This window comes from Xenia sp. Carnegie-2017, unplaced genomic scaffold, assembly GCF_021976095.1.
Source record: "Xenia sp. Carnegie-2017 unplaced genomic scaffold, XeniaSp_v1 HiC_scaffold_22, whole genome shotgun sequence".
NCBI lineage: Eukaryota > Metazoa > Cnidaria > Anthozoa > Malacalcyonacea > Xeniidae > Xenia > Xenia sp. Carnegie-2017.
Window position 1 is genome coordinate 16,665,438 of NW_025813485.1, and position 21,037 is coordinate 16,686,474.

General features: G+C 32.9%; 5 protein-coding genes and 2 long non-coding RNA genes across 9 annotated transcripts; 4 read left to right on the plus strand and 3 right to left on the minus strand.

Annotated features, from left to right (window-relative positions):
- Nucleotides 1-153: 153 nt before the first annotated feature.
- LOC124446433 (protein regulator of cytokinesis 1-like) lies at nt 154-6,517 on the minus strand. 3 transcript variants are annotated; one of them, XM_046997282.1, is made up of 16 exons: nt 6,405-6,517; nt 5,730-6,021; nt 5,583-5,651; nt 5,346-5,510; nt 4,828-5,001; nt 4,437-4,586; nt 4,070-4,140; nt 3,915-3,991; nt 3,603-3,739; nt 3,296-3,394; nt 3,078-3,224; nt 2,928-2,989; nt 2,687-2,735; nt 2,438-2,587; nt 1,098-1,253; nt 154-685 (listed from the first exon to the last, which is right to left on the minus strand). In XM_046997282.1, the coding sequence occupies exons 1-16, from the start codon at nt 6,416-6,418 to the stop codon at nt 614-616; spliced, it is 1,884 nt and encodes a 627-aa protein (XP_046853238.1). In that variant the 5' UTR covers nt 6,419-6,517; the 3' UTR covers nt 154-613. The 3 variants fall into 3 exon arrangements, with proteins under 3 accessions (XP_046853238.1, XP_046853240.1, XP_046853239.1); XM_046997283.1 differs by having other exon boundaries at nt 654-685; nt 1,121-1,253; XM_046997284.1 differs by lacking the exon at nt 1,098-1,253.
- LOC124446440 lies at nt 2,555-6,302 on the plus strand. The gene is made up of 4 exons (XR_006948429.1): nt 2,555-2,612; nt 2,698-2,770; nt 4,587-4,646; nt 5,987-6,302. It is a non-coding gene; the product is annotated as an uncharacterized LOC124446440 (long non-coding RNA).
- Nucleotides 6,518-7,182: 665 nt separating the features above from the next.
- On the plus strand, nt 7,183-10,556 carry LOC124446436 (integrin-linked protein kinase-like). Its single transcript, XM_046997287.1, has 13 exons — nt 7,183-7,601; nt 7,803-7,968; nt 8,099-8,194; nt 8,277-8,373; nt 8,441-8,488; nt 8,580-8,600; nt 8,730-8,824; nt 8,918-9,027; nt 9,099-9,220; nt 9,391-9,512; nt 9,606-9,705; nt 9,786-9,916; nt 10,139-10,556. The coding sequence occupies exons 1-13, from the start codon at nt 7,513-7,515 to the stop codon at nt 10,283-10,285; spliced, it is 1,344 nt and encodes a 447-aa protein (XP_046853243.1). The 5' UTR covers nt 7,183-7,512; the 3' UTR covers nt 10,286-10,556.
- On the minus strand, nt 8,350-14,309 carry LOC124446435. The gene is made up of 7 exons (XM_046997286.1): nt 14,183-14,309; nt 13,546-13,755; nt 11,829-12,688; nt 11,650-11,758; nt 11,417-11,487; nt 10,110-11,330; nt 8,350-9,254 (listed from the first exon to the last, which is right to left on the minus strand). Exons 1-6 carry the CDS (start codon nt 14,205-14,207, stop codon nt 11,259-11,261), a joined length of 1,347 nt encoding a protein of 448 aa, XP_046853242.1. The 5' UTR covers nt 14,208-14,309; the 3' UTR covers nt 8,350-9,254; nt 10,110-11,258.
- Nucleotides 14,310-14,547: 238 nt separating this feature from the next.
- Nucleotides 14,548-18,646, plus strand: LOC124446434 (stromal interaction molecule 1-like). The gene is made up of 11 exons (XM_046997285.1): nt 14,548-14,800; nt 15,348-15,448; nt 15,526-15,637; nt 15,701-15,812; nt 15,887-15,999; nt 16,081-16,252; nt 16,351-16,441; nt 16,512-16,601; nt 17,107-17,271; nt 17,384-17,484; nt 17,756-18,646. The coding sequence occupies exons 1-11, from the start codon at nt 14,707-14,709 to the stop codon at nt 18,402-18,404; spliced, it is 1,800 nt and encodes a 599-aa protein (XP_046853241.1). The 5' UTR covers nt 14,548-14,706; the 3' UTR covers nt 18,405-18,646.
- Nucleotides 16,463-17,427, minus strand: LOC124446439. The gene is made up of 2 exons (XR_006948428.1): nt 17,200-17,427; nt 16,463-17,128 (listed from the first exon to the last, which is right to left on the minus strand). It is a non-coding gene; the product is annotated as an uncharacterized LOC124446439 (long non-coding RNA).
- Nucleotides 18,647-19,674: 1,028 nt separating the features above from the next.
- On the plus strand, nt 19,675-20,457 carry LOC124445225 (flagellin-like). The gene has a single exon (XM_046995932.1). It carries the CDS (start codon nt 19,675-19,677, stop codon nt 20,455-20,457), a length of 783 nt encoding a protein of 260 aa, XP_046851888.1.
- Nucleotides 20,458-21,037: the final 580 nt, after the last annotated feature.

A 21,037-nucleotide genomic window follows, 5' to 3' on the forward strand; every position in this document is an offset into this window, starting at 1 on the left:
GCTCCATATCAACCATTTTTTTTGCATTTTTACATAATATGCTGTGATGTAGCATCCAAGATTATAAAAATAACAAAAACTCACGTCTCGAACTTTTTGCCATATTTTAAATTCGTAATCACATTGTTAAAAACTGAATATAGCATCACATGATAAGTATCTGCTATGGCATTTATTAACATCTGCTATGGCATCTATTAACATCTGCTATGGCATTTATTAACATCTCCTTTGGGCTGTAGCATCTATTAACATCTCCTGTAGCATCATTACAATATGAGAAACTGAAAACGATTCCACAAAACGTTTAACACTATCTGGATAATGGATTTCGCTATACTATCAGATCATCTTGCAAATATGAAGTTTGTTTTAAAATCAGTAGGATAGTTCCTACTTTTAATTATCGCCGTGCTTAAGTGGTTTGTAATATTTAAAATGTGATATTTCTGTACATAGTGTATATACAAATGTGATGAGGCTAAGAATATAAGATATAAAAACAGTTTTAAATTCTACCGTTTCAATTCTCCATACTTGTGATGCTCATCAATGTCATGATAGGAATGTGACAAAATGACTTATATTGTCAACAAAAATCAAGTTATGTTGTTTACACTAAAGTGACTACTTGAGAGCGTGTACTATTCAACACATCTTCTTTTTGTTTCGTCTGCAGACCACTCTAAAAATATAAATATGTATAGAAAACATATCGGTGATTCAAATAGATATAGTTTATTTTTTTAATTTCAAAAGAAGATAAACCATGCAGTACAGCAACAATTGTGCACCGTGAGAAGAAAAACCTGTACAACTGGTTAAACATAAGTATCACGAAGAAAGAAACCAGTACAACAGGTTAAACCTAAGTATCACGAAGAAAAAAACCAGTGCAACTGGTTGAACCTAAGTATCACGTGAAAAGAAAAACAAGTACAACTGGTTGAACCTAAGTATCACGTGAAAAGAAAAACAAGTACAACTGGTTAAACATAAGTATCGCGTGAGAAGAAAAACCTGTACAACTGGTTAAACATAAGTATCACGTGAGAAGAAAAACTAGTGCAGCAGCTTGAACCACAGAAAATACTCACTGTAAATTGAGAATAAGACATACAAGAAGATAAAGACTCCTTGCTACCGATTATCGACGTGTCACGTGAGGACCCAGTTGAGGTTGAGTTTAAGTTTTGCTTTACGATTTTCTTTGCAAATTTCTTAGAAAGCCGAGAAGATCGTCGTTTCTGACTCTAGATACGAAATTATTGTTTTAAGATATTTTTCTCTAAAAAGTTATTCTTTGACTAAAACGAGATATAGTACACTGGTGAATGAATTTTACTTGCACTAAATACGTTTCACAATCCACCTTTCCGACCGTAAACACACGTGTCAAAAATACGAGATCAAATTACAAAATTCGGACAATCAAATGGTCGGACATAGTACTTTTTTTGCAGAATAGTGGCAATAAAATCGAAAGAAGATGCTCTTAAGGCATTTGTAAACGTTATTTTAGAAACCTAGTACGACTAATTAAGAAGGAAGAAGGTGTAAGAGTGAATAAAAACCATTTCCGCCAAATGAAAGGAAAGCTTGGATATGACATGAAATATATATGCAGATACAAAATTATGGAGAAAAATAAAAATATCTCTAACATTGTCACGGATACTACGAGTGGTGTAACAAAGTCTTGATGAGTTTGATATGCATTTGTCAAAACAAGCTTAAAAAGACAAACAACATGCCAAAAACATATATGATAGAAAATTTGCTAAACGCATATACAAGCATCAATTTCAGAGCTCGCTCCGTCACAAATTAATTGAGAATTAATCTGAGCATGTGTAGTCAACTTCACCAACTCTCAAAGTTCATGCTTATGACAATGACCATCTGTATGGGCGAGTACCGATTATATGGAGTAATTAGCTCGCTCAGTCGCAAATTTTCAGATGAATTATCTGCGCATGCGCAGTCGACTTGACCAGCTGCACAAGTTCATGGTCATGGCAACGACAAACTGCATCTACCAGCACCGATTTTGTAGTAAATAGCATGCTTAGTAACAATTTAATTGAGAAATCATATGCGCATGCGCACGAGCATGTGCAGTCGACTAGACTAATTGTTCATAGTCATGGCAACGACTAACTATATGTACTAGCACTATATTTGGGTCAATTCGCTCACTTAGCCGCAATTATCAAAGAAATCATCTGAGCATGCGCAGTGGAGACTTAAGCATTTCATTCGCTACATTTTTTTGTCCTTTTTTGACTCTGAAGATGGCTACCGCTAAGGTTGTCGAAACGTCAGTCAACAGTAACAAAAACAGTCCTTCTCAGGACAATACCAACCTGGACGATCTACATTTACAAACATGTAACGATACTCCCGGGGTGAAACCATTTACTTTATATAAAGTTACCTTAGTCACTTTTCCTTTAGCAACTTTAGCCGGTTTTACGTTCAACGCTGACATAAGGTTCTTACGTGGGGTCAATGGTGATCTGGTAACGACACTGGACCCAAATAATCTGGACGGCGTAGCGGCTGTAGAGTTGTTAGTAGAGTTCATCTAGATGCATGATAATTAAAGACATGTAAGTAAACTTTATTTAGCTCCATTACTTCTTCTCCAGCAACTAAAATGAAATCAAAGTAGGTTAACACGTACCTTGCTTGCAGAACGGAGCCGTTTGCTTAATGGAGTCTTCATAACAGATCTAAGTAAATGATAATTGTCATTTGAAATCCGAAGGTATGTAGCACGAAGATATTAATTTCTGTATGTAGTACGAAGATATTAATTTCTGTATGCAAATAGTCAACTCATACTATGATTAGTAAATATATGTATTATCCAATGTTGAAGATTGATTATCTATAATTTTTAAATAATATACAAACCCACTTACTTTTTGTTTGGCGTACAACCGTAAATCATTTCTTTGTTTAGTGCTTCCTTTTTAGCTTTTTGCTTGAATGTTGTAAAATACACTTCCGTTATATTATATTAATAACCTTCAAATAATCTGAGAAAGAAAATGAAATTTTTTGATCATTACCCTTTCAGCGACAATTCTCTTTTTCTCCTCTTCATGTTCAAAACGCTGTGTTTCAATAAGTTCTAAATATCTTTCCCCATTCACTAAGAAAATATTCTCGTTGTCTCTTTCCCATGTTTCGATGGCACATTTCAAATCTTCTTCAATCTAAACACGTAAGATATCGGTTACATAACGCATTTAATTTCTCATGCTTGGAAACATTTAAAATCATTTACCTTTGGTAAACCTTTTTGCACACAATTTCGTGATTTCATTTCTTTAAGTAAAGCACCTCCACGATGTAAAAACAACCTATTTGGATCGTTTTCCTTACTCTACAAGAGATAACCAAATTAATAAAAAATTGAAGGGATAAGCATTCAAAGTCAAAATGAAAAGCAATCCAAAGTACACCTCCAAACATTTGGCAGAAAATAAATGTGAACATGAATGTCAAACTTTATCATTACTATCAATGCTACAGCAAGTGCATTTCGTAAAAAACGTGCATAAATTACGAAAACTTTTAAAAAGATAAAATACCTCAAATTCGATAAATTTTTTCCATAAATTTTCCCTCTTTTCAACGAGTTTAAAAATTGCGCTATTTTCTTCGTAATAATTCCTCATTACTTCAACCTGATGCTCGTGTAAAGTCAGCGCATCTTCACTGTAATTTTCTACATAACATTTTATACAAAAAGCATACAATCAAAGGCATGCGTACAACTGTGCGGCTTTAAAATTGCATTTTTTGGCAGGATCACGACAATTTCCACTTGTATTGTGGAGACCACAAGAATGTCAATGACAAGAAACAATTGCATGGTACGCCATGAGTAAAATTGTTCTTACCATCAAATGCAGGAGTAAATTCACGTCTTTGAGATTCACCAAAATAACATTTATCCCAAATCTCAGCCAGCTCTTTTCTGATAAAAACGTACCGAAATTATGGATCTTGACTCACAAGGCGAAATGTATAAATTCAAAAAAACATAGAAGCGTACCTCGATCCTTCAATAAACTTTTTAATGTGCAAAACCTTAAGTGCTTCCAGTTTATCAACTTCTTCTTTAAGCTAGTTAAATTATAACAAAGTATGAAATTTCACTGGGATAAAATAAAACGGTGATCGTGCATAAGTACAGTTACTAGTTAAAACAAAACCATAAAGAATTTTCACGGACATGTATTTTCTCCATTATGAATACTCTCTCTCTAAAGTTGTGTATCGTTACTTGTCTGCTGTTATCAAGACAGAGTGCAAAGAAAGAAATTTTGTCACATTATATATCACTAATCCGAGTGCAATCTTATTAATCGTTTTAAAATGTCTGTAAAACTATAAATCTCTCGTGTGTAGATATCACCTACCATTGAAATAATGGAGGGTTGAAAACCTGAACAAGTTAAACTAAATCTTTCTTGTTCTGTTTCATCAATCTCAAGTTTATCCCATAATCTCTTCAGCTGTTCACGGAGACGACTAGCTTTTCCAAAATTTTCTTTTTTCTCTTTTTCAAGCTGAGAAATATCAAGAAAATTATTTTCTTACGAAATGATAAGGACAGGCAATCTTAGCAAGTACGTAAGTCAATCTATTCTTGAGATGTTAATCAACATTTCTTTCTAATTCTTTACGAACGTAAGGCATAATTATAGGTGTATAATCATTGGAAAGTCGAGTAAATAGATGAAGATTGTAGCCAGTATGCCCATAAAAACTTAAGTTTTTGTGGAAAGTTGACAGTAGTAGGATCAATACCTTTGCTTTGAGTTCTTTCATTGCATTTAAATTATTTTTGGACAAAAGAAATGATGCTTCAGAATCTTCTTGTGCGATATCTTTTTCAAATTTAGTTTCGGCATTTTTCTCAAGTTCCTCCCACAAGTTAAAAATTGATAAACGTAACGTTTTGAATTCTTCAAGACACTTTATCTGTTATGATATAAAAATGATCAAGTTTATAAAAATGTTTATAAAGTAGTCATTGCATCATATTGAGATAGGATGCCAAAACTAACACAGTGAAATTATGGATATACACAATATATCTAAATTCTAAAATATAGACAAAATTGTACAAAACTGCACATGTTACAATTAAAGCATTCAAAATGACACAACCAAATGATACAAACATAAGTAATTTTGTAATTTCAGAAAAAATCTTGGTAAAGAATATTATTACTTTGTATGACTCCATGGAAAAACGTCATTGACGATGATCAACACTTTTACTAGTTTACAAATCATCTTTGAAGAAAGATTTATACACATACCACTTGATTTTGCATATACTTTATGTTTTCTTCAATTTCGTTAAGTTGTTTTAATGTCGGCACATCTTTTACTCCAGCATCATGAGGTGGTAAAGCCAATCTGCTGCACAGCATTTTCTCAGTTTCTTTAAGATTTCTATGTGCTTTCTGTCTTTGATATTTTTCCTTTATAGAATAAAATCAATATAAAAAATGTCAAGCATTGGACATCATTATGTCAAACTATAGAGTATATACCGTATTCCAATCATTCAACTTTGTTCTCAATGTCTTTTCAAGCTCAACAAGCTTCAAATCACCTTGAGGCTAAAGGACAGTTGTTATATAAAAATCATTTGAAAGACACTTGAGCTTTAAAGAACAAAAAACCAATTTATACATTACTTGATATGGTACTTCACCAAGCTCATTGGCAAGATCCAATAATTCTCTTTCATATGTTTCAATGCTTGACTTTAGTTCTAACATAAATTCTTTTTCATCATTTATCATATCCACAAACAAACTACGCACATATTGTAAAATAACATCGAGGCGATTTTTATGAACTGATGCACTTATTCCCATTTCCTCCCAAATTGTCTCGAATGTCTGCATGAATTCAGCTACCATAACAACTAAACCATCTTGAATTATTTTAGTCCCATTGAGATCCTGGATGTCCATGTTTGTTGTTCTACAAGAGAAACAAACACAGAATTAAGTAAAAATGAGCAGTGAAATTCATACAAGAGCCAGACTTAGTTAATCAGTCGGTAACAGATTACTAAACTCTCTTTTATTGAATGTGTTTATATATATTAGTAAGTGTGGATCCTAGGCAACCACAGTCTTTCTCACTGAGTGAACAGTGTCAGTCATCTAGGATAGTCCATTTTCCTATGTAGAACGTCTTTTGACAATGCTGTTTGCCTGAAGTATTCATCTATTACATGTTTGTTGTATAAAATCGTCAAACTCGGTTGAAATTTCTAGGTTCCATTTTGCCTAACATATTTATTTTAGTTTGGAAACAAAAGAATGTAGTAATTATTTTAAAAAAGAGTAGTAGGCACTTACTTGTCAATATCCATACTTAAAAGAAGGCTCTTACCAACAAAATACGACAAAATTATGATAAAATTTTGCTAGTTTAAAAATTTGAGCGTCCCGTAATAAAAATTGTTTGAATTTACCACACAACGACCAGTATGTCACGTGTCTTATCATACAAGCAACCATTGGTCAATAACATTCCACAGCAAAACGAGCCCGCAAAACTCTTATCATTGTAATACTTTGTGATGTAGCTCTCTTGTGAAGAATCTCTTATTTGAATTATTTGTTTTTGGTAATTTTGCATTTCTTAGAAGAATTATGGTAAATTATCGCATTATTTTACGTGCAAAAGCTCTTCCTCCTAGAGCAAATAAAGGTATTTATGATGGTAAAGGTCTCATGTTTGGAAACAAACCAACTTTTTCTGAGAAAAAGACAAAAAAGTTTGGAAACCAAATGTGCAAAGAAAAACATATTACAGCGAAATTCTTGAAGAAAAATTGAAATATGAAATGACGACATCTGCTATGCGATCAATTGATAGAGCTGGAGGATTTGATAACTATATTATGGGATGTTCAGCAAAGAGATTATCTACCAAAGCTGCAATTGACTTAAAGAAACGAATGTTACAAGTTCTTGAAATGAAGGAAAGAGGTGATAGTATAGAAGACATACGAGAGAAGTTAGCTCCACCACCAAAGGTATCCAAACATCAACACATACCCAAGAAATACACGAACAGATTTTATTTTGAATGGAAAGGAAGAAAGCATGTTGTGTATTGCTGAAATATACTATAAATTACTTCATTAGCCTCATAATCTTTTATATAATTATTACAAACAATGTTTTGTCTAACAATTGAAAAAAGCACTGTTGAAAATTGTTCTCGCAACGTCCTTTCATAACCAATGGCCACAAGCCATGACGATGACTGCCATGACACAACAAATTATAACTGGTTACCAGTTTTCCAGGCACTCGGACCCCCATAACATTAAATGCTGGGAGGTAAATACAGAAGTTGTAACTTAACGTTTGAAATGCGTGAAAAGGATAAATTAACGAACGTTAATTGAATTCGAAAATTGTTAAATAGTTGCAAGTTTTTGTTTCATCTGATATAATGGAAGACATTTATTCTGCTTGTCGTGAGGGGAATATACGTTATGTTAAGCTATGGCTTGAAGAAACGACAAATGATCTAAATCAAGGGTTTGTAATTTCTCGCTTTGAAGAAATCGAATATCTGTCACTCTGCACAAAGACTACCCATGTGCTAAACAACTCGTTGTATTTAAGTTTTTGATTTGTTCGTTTTATAAAAAGATATCTTTGTATGATTGTATGTATTCAAACGCAAAAGTTTTAAAAAATAATAAAGAAATTTGTCCGTGACCATTTTTGACATTTCAGCGATGATCACGGTTTTACACCTTTACATTGGGCTTCAAGGGAAGGCTGGGTTGCCTTATTTGATATTCTTGTCGCCAGAGGCGCTAGAATCAACAATCTCAACAACGGAGGCGACACTCCATTACACTGTGCTGTAAGCAAAGGCCAGAAACCTATTGTGCTCAAGGTTTGCTTGTTTTTTTATATATCCTGTATTTGATATGACGTTCCTTTCCCCGCCCAAAGTAATAATCTTGTAATGTAAAAATCACCCAATCATGAAAGTATAAATTTTATATGTTTCGTTTTTGGTAAAGTTGCTAAATTTGAACGCACATGTAAACATTGCAAATGAGCATGGAAATACTCCTCTTCATTATGCTTGTTTTTGGAGTTATGAAGAGATCTGTCGGGTGAGTTTATGGAGTGAAGTTTTAATATACATTATATGTTTTCATCCATTTATATGTTATGAATTTATAACTTTGATTGAAGGAATTAATTAAGAAAGGTGCCAATGTGTCACAATGTAACAAGTTGGAAGAAACTCCCATAGATAGGGCAAAAGTCAAATACCAAAATATATTCAAAGGTTAGACATGGTTATGTACAAAATAAACCAAAATAATTGTTTATATAAATTAATATTTATACTACAGCAATAGCCAAAGAATGTGGACAGGATCTTAAAAGGATTCCTTATAAGCGTATGTATAAGTCTGCTACAGTTTTTGTTTTTTACTAATTTTAGTGGTTTCTTATTTTTTTCTAAATTAACATTCTTGATTTTTTCTTTAGCTAGCAAACACTTCCATAGAAGTAAGTATTCATGATCCACTAACAATCACTGATATTGTGATAAATCATTTATGATGATTTCTCAGTCATAGTCATACTTTTTTCAACTAAGTTTACTCTTAAACTAGTTTTAACCCTTGGTAATATTAGGTCGTGATTTGCGTGACATTCAGTCAAGAAACTCATGGATTGAGGCAGATGAAGTTACATTTAAAGACAAGCTAGAAACAAAGGGTAGCTCTGATGTAAGCATACATAATTATTATTATTAATACATATATTGTTTGCCGATTCTTATCTCCTACATGACACCATGGAATTTCATTAAATAATTTAAGCTTTGGAAAGGAATCTGGAGTAACTTACCAGTCGTGTGCAAAAAAATCCATGTGTCAAAATACAACAGAAGAAAATCTCGAGATTTTGCTGAAGAGTATCCTAAACTAAGGTGGGATATATATACTGCCCAAAACACAATTTGTTGAAAATTTCAAAATATTTTGTCGTTACTTTTTTCAGAATCTTCTCACATCCAAATGTTTTACCTGTTTTGGGAGCTGTTAACGAGTCTGGTTCGTTGGTCATATTAAGTCAATACATGCCTTACGGATCACTTTACAATGTCCTTCATGAAGGCTCTGGTATGCTTTGTTTCACCCTGGTTTCATCAAAGTTCTGGATTAAATTTAGAAAACAACATAATTTGAACCATAAAATTAATGAAATTTATATGACACTATTCCATGATATGCCAACTCTATACACTGTGTCAATGTGAAAGACTTATCAAAAAAAAATTCTTTTTATACAGGTGTAATGGTTGATGCAGCACAAGCACTCAAATTTGCCATGGACATTGCTAAAGGAATGCAATATCTTCACTCACTTGACCCATTTGTTCCCAAACTTTACATCAAAAGCTCTCATATAATGGTAATAAAATACAATTTTGAACTAAAATATGAATAAATATGAACTGATTTGAAAATTATACATGTTTTAACAAATTATAAATTTTGTTGATAGATTGACGATGATTTAACAGCACGTATTGCCATGGCTGATTACAGATATTCTTTTCAAGATGTAAAATGCATTTATCAACCTCAATGGATGGCTCCTGAAGGTTTGCGTTTAATGATAAATCTTTTAAAATGTTTACATGTTCATTGGGGACAAAGAAGTCTATAAGTTGTTTTGTTTTAGTTTTGAATAAAAATCCTGAACAAGTTGATCAACGCTCGGCAGATATGTGGAGTTTTGCTATTCTCTTGTGGGAAATGACAACAAGAGAGGTTCCATTTGTAGATATGCCACCAATGGAAGTTGGAATGAAGGTTTGTATCTACACATTTTATTTTGGTAAAAATATTTTTTATTTGTAAATTACCAAGCTAACAACTTATCATAATCACATTTTAATTGTATGTGGCTATGTTTTGTTGTTTTCAATTAATTCAGGCAATAGAAAATTTTCTCTAATGAGAGAGTGATTATTTCTAAAATATGAGCGAACATATTTACACTTACTGAAAATAATTGTATTGAATGCTTTCCAGATCGCTCTTGAAGGTTTGCGTCCAAGTATGCCTCCTGGATTTTCTCCTCATGTGGCTAAACTGATCAATATTTGCTGGAACTCAGATCCAACTAAACGTCCAAGATTTGATCAAGTCATACCAATCATGAGCAAGATGGTCTTCTGAGATTTTTTGAGGTTGAATTTTATTGACTGTATTCCCCAACAAATAACTGATAAATACTAATGAAAAAATTCATGTAAAATATGAAGATCTTTATGCTAGTATAGTAGTGAAATAGGTCTTTGGACACAGCAAGATTTAGAGAGCAGTTCACACTTTTCTTATTTTGTTATTGTTTAAAATTACAATGAGTGAGTCTTATGTAATTCAGATCAACTGTTAATGAATGAAACTAAATATATTTTCCATCTGGTAGTTCTACACTGGATGATAAGATTATGCATATATTTTCTGAAGATAATGGTTTACACAGAGGCTCAGTTTGTGAAAGCTGTGCAACTGGATAAAATATCAAAATGAATGAGTGTTTAAAGGCTTGTTCTCAAATAATTGTTTGAGTCATTTCTGTGTACTGAAATCCATACAACTGAAAAGACTCAATTGGAATATTGAACGAGAACCAGCCTTAAAGAAACAACAAAGTTTTAAAGAGTAAAATTCAATGGATAACCATTTGATGTAATATTTGCAATTTTCACCTTGTTGTAAAAATATACATTTAAAAAGAGTAAAAAAATATTTTTTACATCAACTGTAGGTTGTCACAAAGTTGATTTGCAAGATAATTAGTGTTGTGGTGTAAGAATATGGATCATTATTTGTCAACTTAGACAATATATTTTCCATTCATTTGTGAGCTGGGATTGTAACCCAAGTTATAAACTGCATTTTCAAACTAAAATCTTTCCATTTTAAGTTTCATATCTGAATATTCAAGAATACTTTTTGTTAATCTTTTGAAGAATATGTGCCAAATATATATAGCTAAAACATTTCATGATAATTTAATTGGCCATGAAACAGTTTCTTATTTAGTAGCTTCTTTGGCACATCTTTCAGACAATATACATTATATTAAAATACATCCATCATTTTATATATCACCGGTATATATTATATACACTATTTAGTTTTGCTACATGCCTGACATGTTTAACTTGCTTACAGCAGCAATTAATCTTTTTATAGCAACCATCCATTGCTTTACCTGAAAGAAGAAGTTATAATCAAAACATGTAAAATGTAACACAATTAAAATAAAAATAATAGATATTCACTTCATTAAACACAAACCTCTCCTACAAAGTCAACCATTAGTTTTAGATGAAGCTTATTGGCAGTTTCTATGTCACCATCAAGCAATGCTAAAATATAAATGATTTTTATTAATTATTTCACCAATTACTCTGAACATAAAATAAAGGAAACTCATACATTTGCATTACACCAGCTAGCACCTTTGTAAGAAAGGTGAACTATGTGTTGCAACAATTATCTATTATTAAGCCAGTGCACAGGACACTTACACTTAATCAAAAGTTTCATAGACATTTGAACAGGAAGAGAAAGTTTGCCTTCTTCCCACAATTGTTTCATAATGCCAACTTTCTTCTTCACATCATCAACTTCTCGTGTCTGAGAAAGTATCAAAAAAGAAAAATAAAGGCTTGATAAATCATAATTAGGTCAATAAAATATAGATTACCTTTAAAATGCTACTGGACATTAATATGATTTCTTTGATGGCATCAACAGTAACTTTCAAAGCCTCAACACTATCAAATTGATCACTGCTATGTCTGCTAGTAGGTTCAGAATGGCATGCATTATCCGGTGTCTGACATCGAGGTGAACTAGAAGCACTATGAATCTCCGTTGTTGCTATCACTTGTGAACTATCTTGTTCCACAGATAAAACTGGAGAATTTCTACCACTATCAACAAGAGGAGGTGTGTTGATTTTTGAACTGTTTCGAAAAGCTCTTTCAAGTATTGGACTTCTTTTATTAATGTTAGAAATTGGTGATGTAGTAATACTATTTCCACTGGATGGCAAAGGGGTAAATATTTGGGTTTGTTGAACTAGTGATGAAGAATACAACTCAGAAGCTTGACCAGATACAGTAGTGTAGTTTCTGGCTGATGTCTCAGGGTTGATTATTGGGTTTGAGCGAACAAGGCTATCATCTAAGGCACTTGAAATTGGTGTCATATTGAAACTACTGGGAAAAGAAAACAATGGCTGACCAAGACTGGATGAAGCCTGGGGTTTAGGACAAGCTGATGTAGATTGTTCCAATGAAAGTTCATTGTTTAGTTTTCTAGCTTCTGAGTGTGTAACATAAGGATGTTGTTGAACAGGAGTGAAAATCTGGGATGGAGGAAATGCAGATGTTTTTGGATTTCCCACAAGATTGCTTGCTGGCATCTGATAATGAGGCTGCTGAGCTGAGAAACCATCAACTTTATCACAAAATGGTGGTAGTGTTTGTGTAGAAGTACCATGTTCATGTATGGGTGGTACACTATGTATGTTGGTTGTACCTTGTGATTTGGTTTGATGACCTATATAAAAATATTTCAAACAAATCTAATCACTTCACCATTTATCTACACAAAAGAACTGTGTTTAAACCCATAAATAAGTTTAAATGATATGTGAAATTTTTGCATAAGCATTAATCCTTAGTTAACATACATGAGCAAATATTGAGCTACAAGATTTAAGGTTTACAGAAGGGTTACAGAAGGGTTACCCTAGCAAGCCAGTCAAAATTAGCAAGCGTTCACATTAGGTAGGGTAACCCTTGCAAGGCTATTTTCATTGGTAGGGTGACTCTACCATTTACAAATGTTTGTATTATCAAAGATGGCAGCATTGACATGCTGTAGAATTGACTGCAATTGAAACATTTTGGCTTCTATGAGGCATATTTATGTTCATCAATAATTAAGTATAAGGCCTCTGAAAATGATTTCAAATTCAGTGCCATTATATACACAATAAGCTGGGGGGGTTTTTAATGAAGAATTGGCATTGGAAGAATCAAATCCTTCATTGCCATCATGGGCTTTAGAGTCATGTAGTTCATTTTGTGTAAAATTATATGCTTTGCAAGCAATTTATTTCCCTGTTGATGTTGCTATACATATGTGAATATGTTCAGGAGATGTGATGTAAACAAAACCCTACTGAAAGGGTAACCTGAGTGCACATGTAAATGCTACATATAAAATATATTGACATACAGTAACTTGCTTTCTAGTGATACACTTTTGCTAAAGTTATCCTACTCCATGTATACAGGCCCTTAATGTGGGTTTCTGATTAATAGTAACTAAAAGACTCAAACAATAAAAAGATACAATTATATCTGGCATTCAAAATGCTATTTGACGAATGAACGAATTTAATTGCTCACCATTTATGGTTGAGTTTCCAGGAAGGTTTACATTAGACAGATTGACTGGGGAAACAACTCTTTGGCCAGTTAGAGCTTCTTGATGAGAAACACGCTTTCTCAGATCAAGTTTCCTTCCCTTTTTAGCCCCGCCGGCTGAGCTAAACGATAATGTTGGAGGATCATTCCATCCTCTTTCTGAGTCTCCATTGTAGGCAATAATACCGGACGCTAAAAAACAATTTTATACGCTATTTCTACTGAAATAAAATTACACAGTGTACAAAGAGACTACAAAAAAATCCTCTAAGAGAGATCTCTTTGTTTTCATTCAGTCATACAAAATATCTCGGCATTGCTTGTGTTCACTAAAAGTTCAAAATACTTGTTCAAACGTTATTCTGATTTGTAAGTCAAGTAGATACATATAAATCAAAGGAATAAAAGACCAAATCTTTAGCACAATGATTGTTTAGCTGTAATCATCATGACATAATTTATCAATATAAAATTGGTTATCGGTATTTCATATCCATAATCGAAACGTTTGAACAGTGTAAAATTTCCCAATACTAAATTTTAAAAATGCGTAAACACAACTGTTAATTTTTCGCGACAGTGAAGTTATTTGACAATTTTCATGTAAAAAAATACAAACCTAAAGGTTCAGTAGGCCCCATCATAATCCGATCTAAAGAAAATAAAAAGAAATCAACAACTGATCTCCGATCTATTGTGTGTATTTCACAAATTAAAATTTACGTGTCATCTTCGTCGCGGACGAAGGAAGTGACGTAAGTCAAGGTAAAATAAAATTCATGAACTGGTTCGACAACAGCTAATAATTAATTCAAAGGAAGTAAAAATGTATACCAAATATCACTAATATCATTTACAGCTCTTAGCTTTTTGTAAATAATACAGCTACTTTAAAATTAGGAAATACTTGAAAAAGGCTATTATTTTTTTTACATAGATCCCACATGGATGTACTTAAAAATTTCGGAATTGCTCGTATGTCTCCGACTTCCTTTTTACATTTTATGTTGATGCTTTCATTGCTATGCATCAGTGCATGTGACAATGAAATATGATAGCTCTTATGTTATTTATGTTTCTCCAGCAATAGCACTATAGTATAATACTGATGGAAACGTGTATTTCTCTTTTGTTTTGTTGATCATGAAATCGCGAGATTTTTTTCTCGTTTCTATTCTTTGCTTATGGATGTCATTATTATTCGTCGTACTAGGAAATGAAAAATTGTTAAACGAAGGTGAGCGTCCTTGTTCTACCCAGGTGTTGAAAATGAAATGTAGTGGACTATATGAAGCAATTGTTGCTGAAACGACAAAAGTACTTGATGCTAATTCCGATGCTTTGCTGGCAATGTATATTGTACAACGATATATATATATTTCGTAAAGTTTGAGAATTATAATAATTGTCAAGATGCGTCTCGGAGTCGACAATTGACACGAACGTCTTTAGCAACTGTAATAATTGATATTATGGAAATATTAATTTTGTAATTATGCTCGAAAATTATCCAAAAATATTTCTTGCAGAAATGCATCATTACAAAAACAGTTTCCTGGTGATGCTACGTAGGCTTTCCTTTTGCCCATTTAAATGGCTAATGGTTATGTTTGAATTATTTTCAGAAGTTACATCAAACTTTTATTTCCAAGTTTTTCATTAATACAAGTTGGTTCACATGCAGTAGGATACAATGCTTCATTCTTTCAATGAATTATTAAGAGAATGACTCAGTTTTTCATGTTAGAAATCTGAGGGTGTTCAATATTTTAATTATATTATAGATAAAAAGCTTATAGAACTGGAATATGATGCAATTCGTAAATTACATGACAATTTGGATGATGACAAGAATGGTGATGTGGATTACACTGAGTCAAAGGAGGTTTTTATTTTTGTGTTTATGAGCTTTTGTTTTAAGGTTGCAGTTCAATTGCAAATGTCGAGAAAATTTTGTTGCAGTTTCTTCAACATGAGTTAAATGTCAAAGATCAAAAACGCCACTCAAAGTTCCATTCTGGTGATGGCTCTATTAGCCTAAATGATCTGTGGAATGCTTGGCAGAAAAACCATGGTAATTATTGCTTTTGAATAGTTCCATTAGCAAATTATATAACTATTATATTTGTTTTATTAGTCTTAAAATGGACTCCTGATGATGTTGCAATCTGGTTAACTGATGTTGTTCATTTACCTCAGTATGCTGAAATCTTTAGAAAAAACAAAATCAATGGTCATTACTTGCCAAGGTCAAAAATAATTAACGTGGCTATGATTCTAAAACATATTTTTTTTCCAACATGCTGTTTACTATCTTGTTTAGATTAGCTTCTAATGACAATGAACTATTTGTTCAGCTCAAAATTCCAAATGCAATCGAAAGAAAAAAGATTTCTCTTAGAGCAATGGATGTTGTTCTTTTTGGAGATTTAAGAAGTCAGCCTGTTTTTGAATTATACTTTTACTACATAAAGTTTACCTTATTAAAATTTAAAGTAATAAAAATTTTAATTTAAGGACACAACTACTTCAAGGACTTTATTTTGGGTTTGCTTGTTTTTGTTGCTATGATGGGATTTTGGTTCTCGAATACTCAAAAACGTAAAGTACAGAAACAAATGGAGTCCATGATAAAAGATGTGGAAATTTTGCAAGATGCAGAAAAAAATCTAGCCCACCTTAAAAACAGGTCATTTACTTTCTTAAAATCAAATTATATGTGCAGTTTATTAGCCAAAAACTAAAGATCTTTTATCTTGAATTTTTTTGTTCTTTTCGCTTTCCTAGACTACAGGAAGCCGAGGAGAACCATCAAGTTGTACAGCACGAAAAATTTCAACTTGAAAGCAATCTTAAAGAAGAGATTGAAGCTGCAAAGGTAACAAGATTTTACAAAATATAAAAAAAAAGTTAATTCCTTTTATTAATGTTTTGTCTACTTCCTTTAGCGAGAAGCTCAACGTCTTCGTGAAGCACGTGAAGGGCATTCTGATGAAATTCATACCAGACTAAAACTTGCTGAACAAGAACTAATTCAGGTATGTTGTAGTTGTACTAAAATCATATAAAGAAAATGAACAAGGAAAATTTCTTTGGTTTAGTTCTATCAAAGAAGGCTTTTTTGTTTGTGTTTAAATTAATTACAGTTTGTACACATGAGAAAGTTTGAATTGGTACCATACTGCAATCATATTATGGTAAATGATCAAAAATACAGATATAGTCCATAGTTACATGGAGTTAGAACTGTAAGAGCACCAACATCTCCTAGAAGGGGATGGCTATGGTTAATATTGGCATTATGGTGGAGCACAAAGCACAGATTTTTGATCAGTTAGTTGGCTATGTAGGAATCAGTCCACGTCGTTGCATGTAGTTTCCTTTTATCACGTTATCGTTGACATAAATTTGTACGCGTGATTAGAAATGAATGCAACAACGGTGAAATATGTCAACATCAAGTGATGCTTCTTATCTATCAAACACAAGGTTTCCATTTTTCAATCCAAATCTCGTGTATTTGCTTGCGTATTCTTGTATCAGGTGCGAGAGGCGTTGAACAACTCTGAAAAAGAAGTTGAATATCTTTCATCAGAATTATCTTTATCACTGAAAAAATGGCTCAAGTTAACTTACCAGAAAGAAGTAAAAAACTTTCAATACCGACGCAACGTAGCTATGAAAAAAATGGAGGAAGCAAAAGATGCTGTAAGTTGTAAGGCAGACTCACAATAATTAGTTTTCTATAAAGATGCTTTTCCAACTTTAGCTTTTTGTTCATCTTTAACGCTTAAGAAGTTAAGATCTGTTTTATTTACAGTGTAGTCGACTAAAACGAAAGCGAAATACTTTATTGGGCTCTCTTCGACTGGTTCATGATCAATATATTGATGATGTTGATCAAAGAATACTTGGAGCTCGGTGCGTGAATTTAAGTATTCAATTGTAACTTAGACACACTCTTATTTCTGTTTTATGTAATTGGATGAAATTTACCATACGTAGATAGGAAATAAGTGTAAAACGCAACTATTATCGTTGGCTACTATGTTTTTGCTTGGGAAAATAATGAAATGTTAGAAAAATGTTAAGAGACACTAATGTATATGCTTATATATGTTGTGATGATGTAAACTCGTGATGAACCATGTTGTGAGTATAGTGTCTAAACGATTCCTATGACTTATTGTAGATCTTTGTTGGCCGAAGTGACTAATGACTTGGAAGAACTTCAATATCGTTGGCAACAAATTGAAACTTGCTGCCATCTTGATCTTGGAGTTCGTACTTCTTTCTTATGGTGCGATTCGACTGAGTCTTTGAGCAATCGTACCCAATCATTCAGAAATCAAAATGCCACAGGCCAAGAAACAACAAATGTAACGTCTAATGAAAAAATACCAGTACAACGTGCTGCTACTTGCCCCACATTCGAGGAAAATTCTACTGCACGAGTTAAAGCCAGAAAAGGAGTCGAAAGACACGCATCTGATCCAAGTGGAAGCACTAGTGAAACGTATGAAAACGAAGAAAGCGAGAATACCTATGATTTTGTGGATGGAGAATCTGAGAGATCGACGAAGCGGTCTAATTTTCGACGAGAAGGCTCAACTATTAGCCAAGATAGTTCAGGAAGAATTAAATCTGGAAAAGTACACCCTAGTAACAGCAGCGTAAATAAAAATTGTAATTCTTCGTCGTTTTCGAGTTTAGAGGAAAAAATCTCAAGTCCAAAACGAAAATGGTGGACAAGAAATAAAAAACATCATAGCGATGAACTTGAAAATCGGGATATTCAGACAAAAGCTTCATCTCGATCTAAAGAAAATAATTCTCCTTAAACACAACCACAGAACGTTTTTTATATTTTCAGGGAAATTGCGCATACGCATATGTAGAAGTTTTGTTTGAAATTAACGTAAAGGAAGTGAAATTTATTTATTTTTATTGCCTGCAAATAATGGTTATAATTATGAAGATACAATATCGCTATGAAATGTCATTCATTACTACATTTCTTTAAGTCATTTTAAACTATTTTTGTATAGGTCGACAGTAAATAAATAAATATGGACTTGGTAAACAGGATGAAATATTCACTTGAGCCTTTAAAGAACATGAAAACCTGCTAAACATTGCCTTAATTCACTTTTTAATTCAGTTTCAAACGAGAATTTTAAAATCCATATTATGGACAGTGAGATTGAACATCAAAACAGATATGTCTCAAGAATTTATATAATTTCCACTTTTTAAGAAGGTTCTGCTTAAATTTGCTTAAAATTAAGAAATTTAGTAATTAGAAAAGAGAGCATGTCGTGGTCATAACCTGAAAATTGCCTTGAGAAGCGCATTTACTACCTAATCCAATATAAAATGCAATGTCCTTTTATTTAATAACTAAGAACTTTGAAGAAAAATAATCTCTTTCTTGACAGTTGGATGTCAAAAATGCTCCAAGGAATGAAAGCAATTTTTATTGTGACGTAACTCTTCCATCATGTCCAATACAAAACACTGTTACTCTCCCCACATTCAAAATAAAGTCCATGCAGTCCTGCTTACAACCAATAATCATTCAGGCTCTTCTGAATTGAACTGCTTCAAACTTAAAATAGGTAAAATGAACTCTTCCCTCCAATTTATTAAAGATGAGAATGCTGAAAAAGCTCGTACAGAATAAGGTACTTTGTAAAAAACATGGAATGTTTATCAACGCTTAAAGCGAAGGTAACCAAAGCCACACAAGACAACATCTAACAACCAAATTTTACAAACATCACGTTAAAGACAAAGAAGGCTTTTCTTTGATATTGGTAGCTTCTTTGCTGGTTATTTTATCATCTTTGGGAAAATTTAACGCCAAATTTCTACTCTATTTTCAAATATTTTATCGAAGTGAAGACGCGGTATTTCAATGTTCGTTGATAGCATTACGCATACCTTATATGGACATGGGATGAACCAGTACGCCTTTTATGAAATCATGCATATCATATACGATAGTCAAATTGGAAAGAAGAAACTTTGTAGTCATAAGCCATTCTCTGACAATCTATCACATAATTCGTAAGTTACGTGCAAGTTGAAACTGCTGCAGAAAGACTCTCAATGGATCCATCGATACACATAAACCCTGATCTAAGAAACCTTAACAGTGGCAATACAAACTCTGGTTTGCAAACTGCAATGGATCGTCTGTCCTCGGGCTTTAGATTAAACAATCAACAAGATGACGTGGTAGAGGGAAGCTCTGGTCTTTCGAACACGGAAAGACATGACCTGAATGTGGCAGTGCGTAACTTGACTGACCTTCTGTCGATGATACAGACCGCTGAAAGTGCGCTAACTGAGATTAATGATGTTCTGGAACGTATGCACGATTTATCTGTACAATCTGAAAACTCCCATGACCGCAATGCACCTCAAAAAGAAGTTATCAATTTGAAAGAGCAGCTCAACCGTCTTGCAGAAACAACAACATACAACAGCCAACATCTGCTCGATGGTAGTTATGGAAAACAACGTTTTACCGTTGGTGCTGACAGTAATGAATACATAGAAATAACACTGAATGACACGCGCTCGTCCAACAGCAACATTGGGCTTGATATGATTGACGTGACAAACACGACGAAAGCAAAAGAGGCTGTGGCAAGCATTAATGTAGCATTGACCTACGTCAATAATCAACGCAAAGAGTTGAACGAAATACAGAATCGCGTTGAAAGAAGTATAAGAAACTTGAGCAATGACGATGGGAATGTGAATTCAAACATTGCGTTTAACAATTTTGGAGAAAATGACGCTCAGAAAAACAAATTATTGATTATGCAGTCCCAAGCAACAGCGCAAGCAGGAGCTCCAAACGTACCATTTAATCTGTTGGGGTAAAGCAAACTTATCTGTGTCAAAAAAATTTAGAGCAGGGCTTAATTAATGCACATCATCATAGTCATTTATGTTACTGAGTTCATTTCACTTTGTTGATGCACAATTTACCTTATTGTTGATGCACAATTTACCTTATTGTTGATGCACAATTGTTGATGCACAATTTACCTTATTGTTGATGCACAATTTACCTTATTGTTGATGCACAACTTACCTTATTGTTGATGCACAATTTACCTTATTGTTGATGCACAATTTACCTTATTGTTGATGCACAATTTACATTATTGATGTGAAAATATAACTAAAACGACTTCAAAAAATAAAATTACTGTTTTATCCATAACTGTTCTTTTTAGTTGCCTGAACAACTAAAAACTGTTATAAACATAGTCATTTTAGCACATGTTAATTTTTAGCATGAGTTTTTTTTAACACAAGCTGACAGTAGGAGATATAGGTAGTCTTATTGAATTGAAGTAATTTCTAAAGAAAATGCAAGCTATCGCCACTTCTATATTTACTAATAACTATAAAATAACATGTTTAACTTATGTGATGTTCTAGAAGTAATGCATGC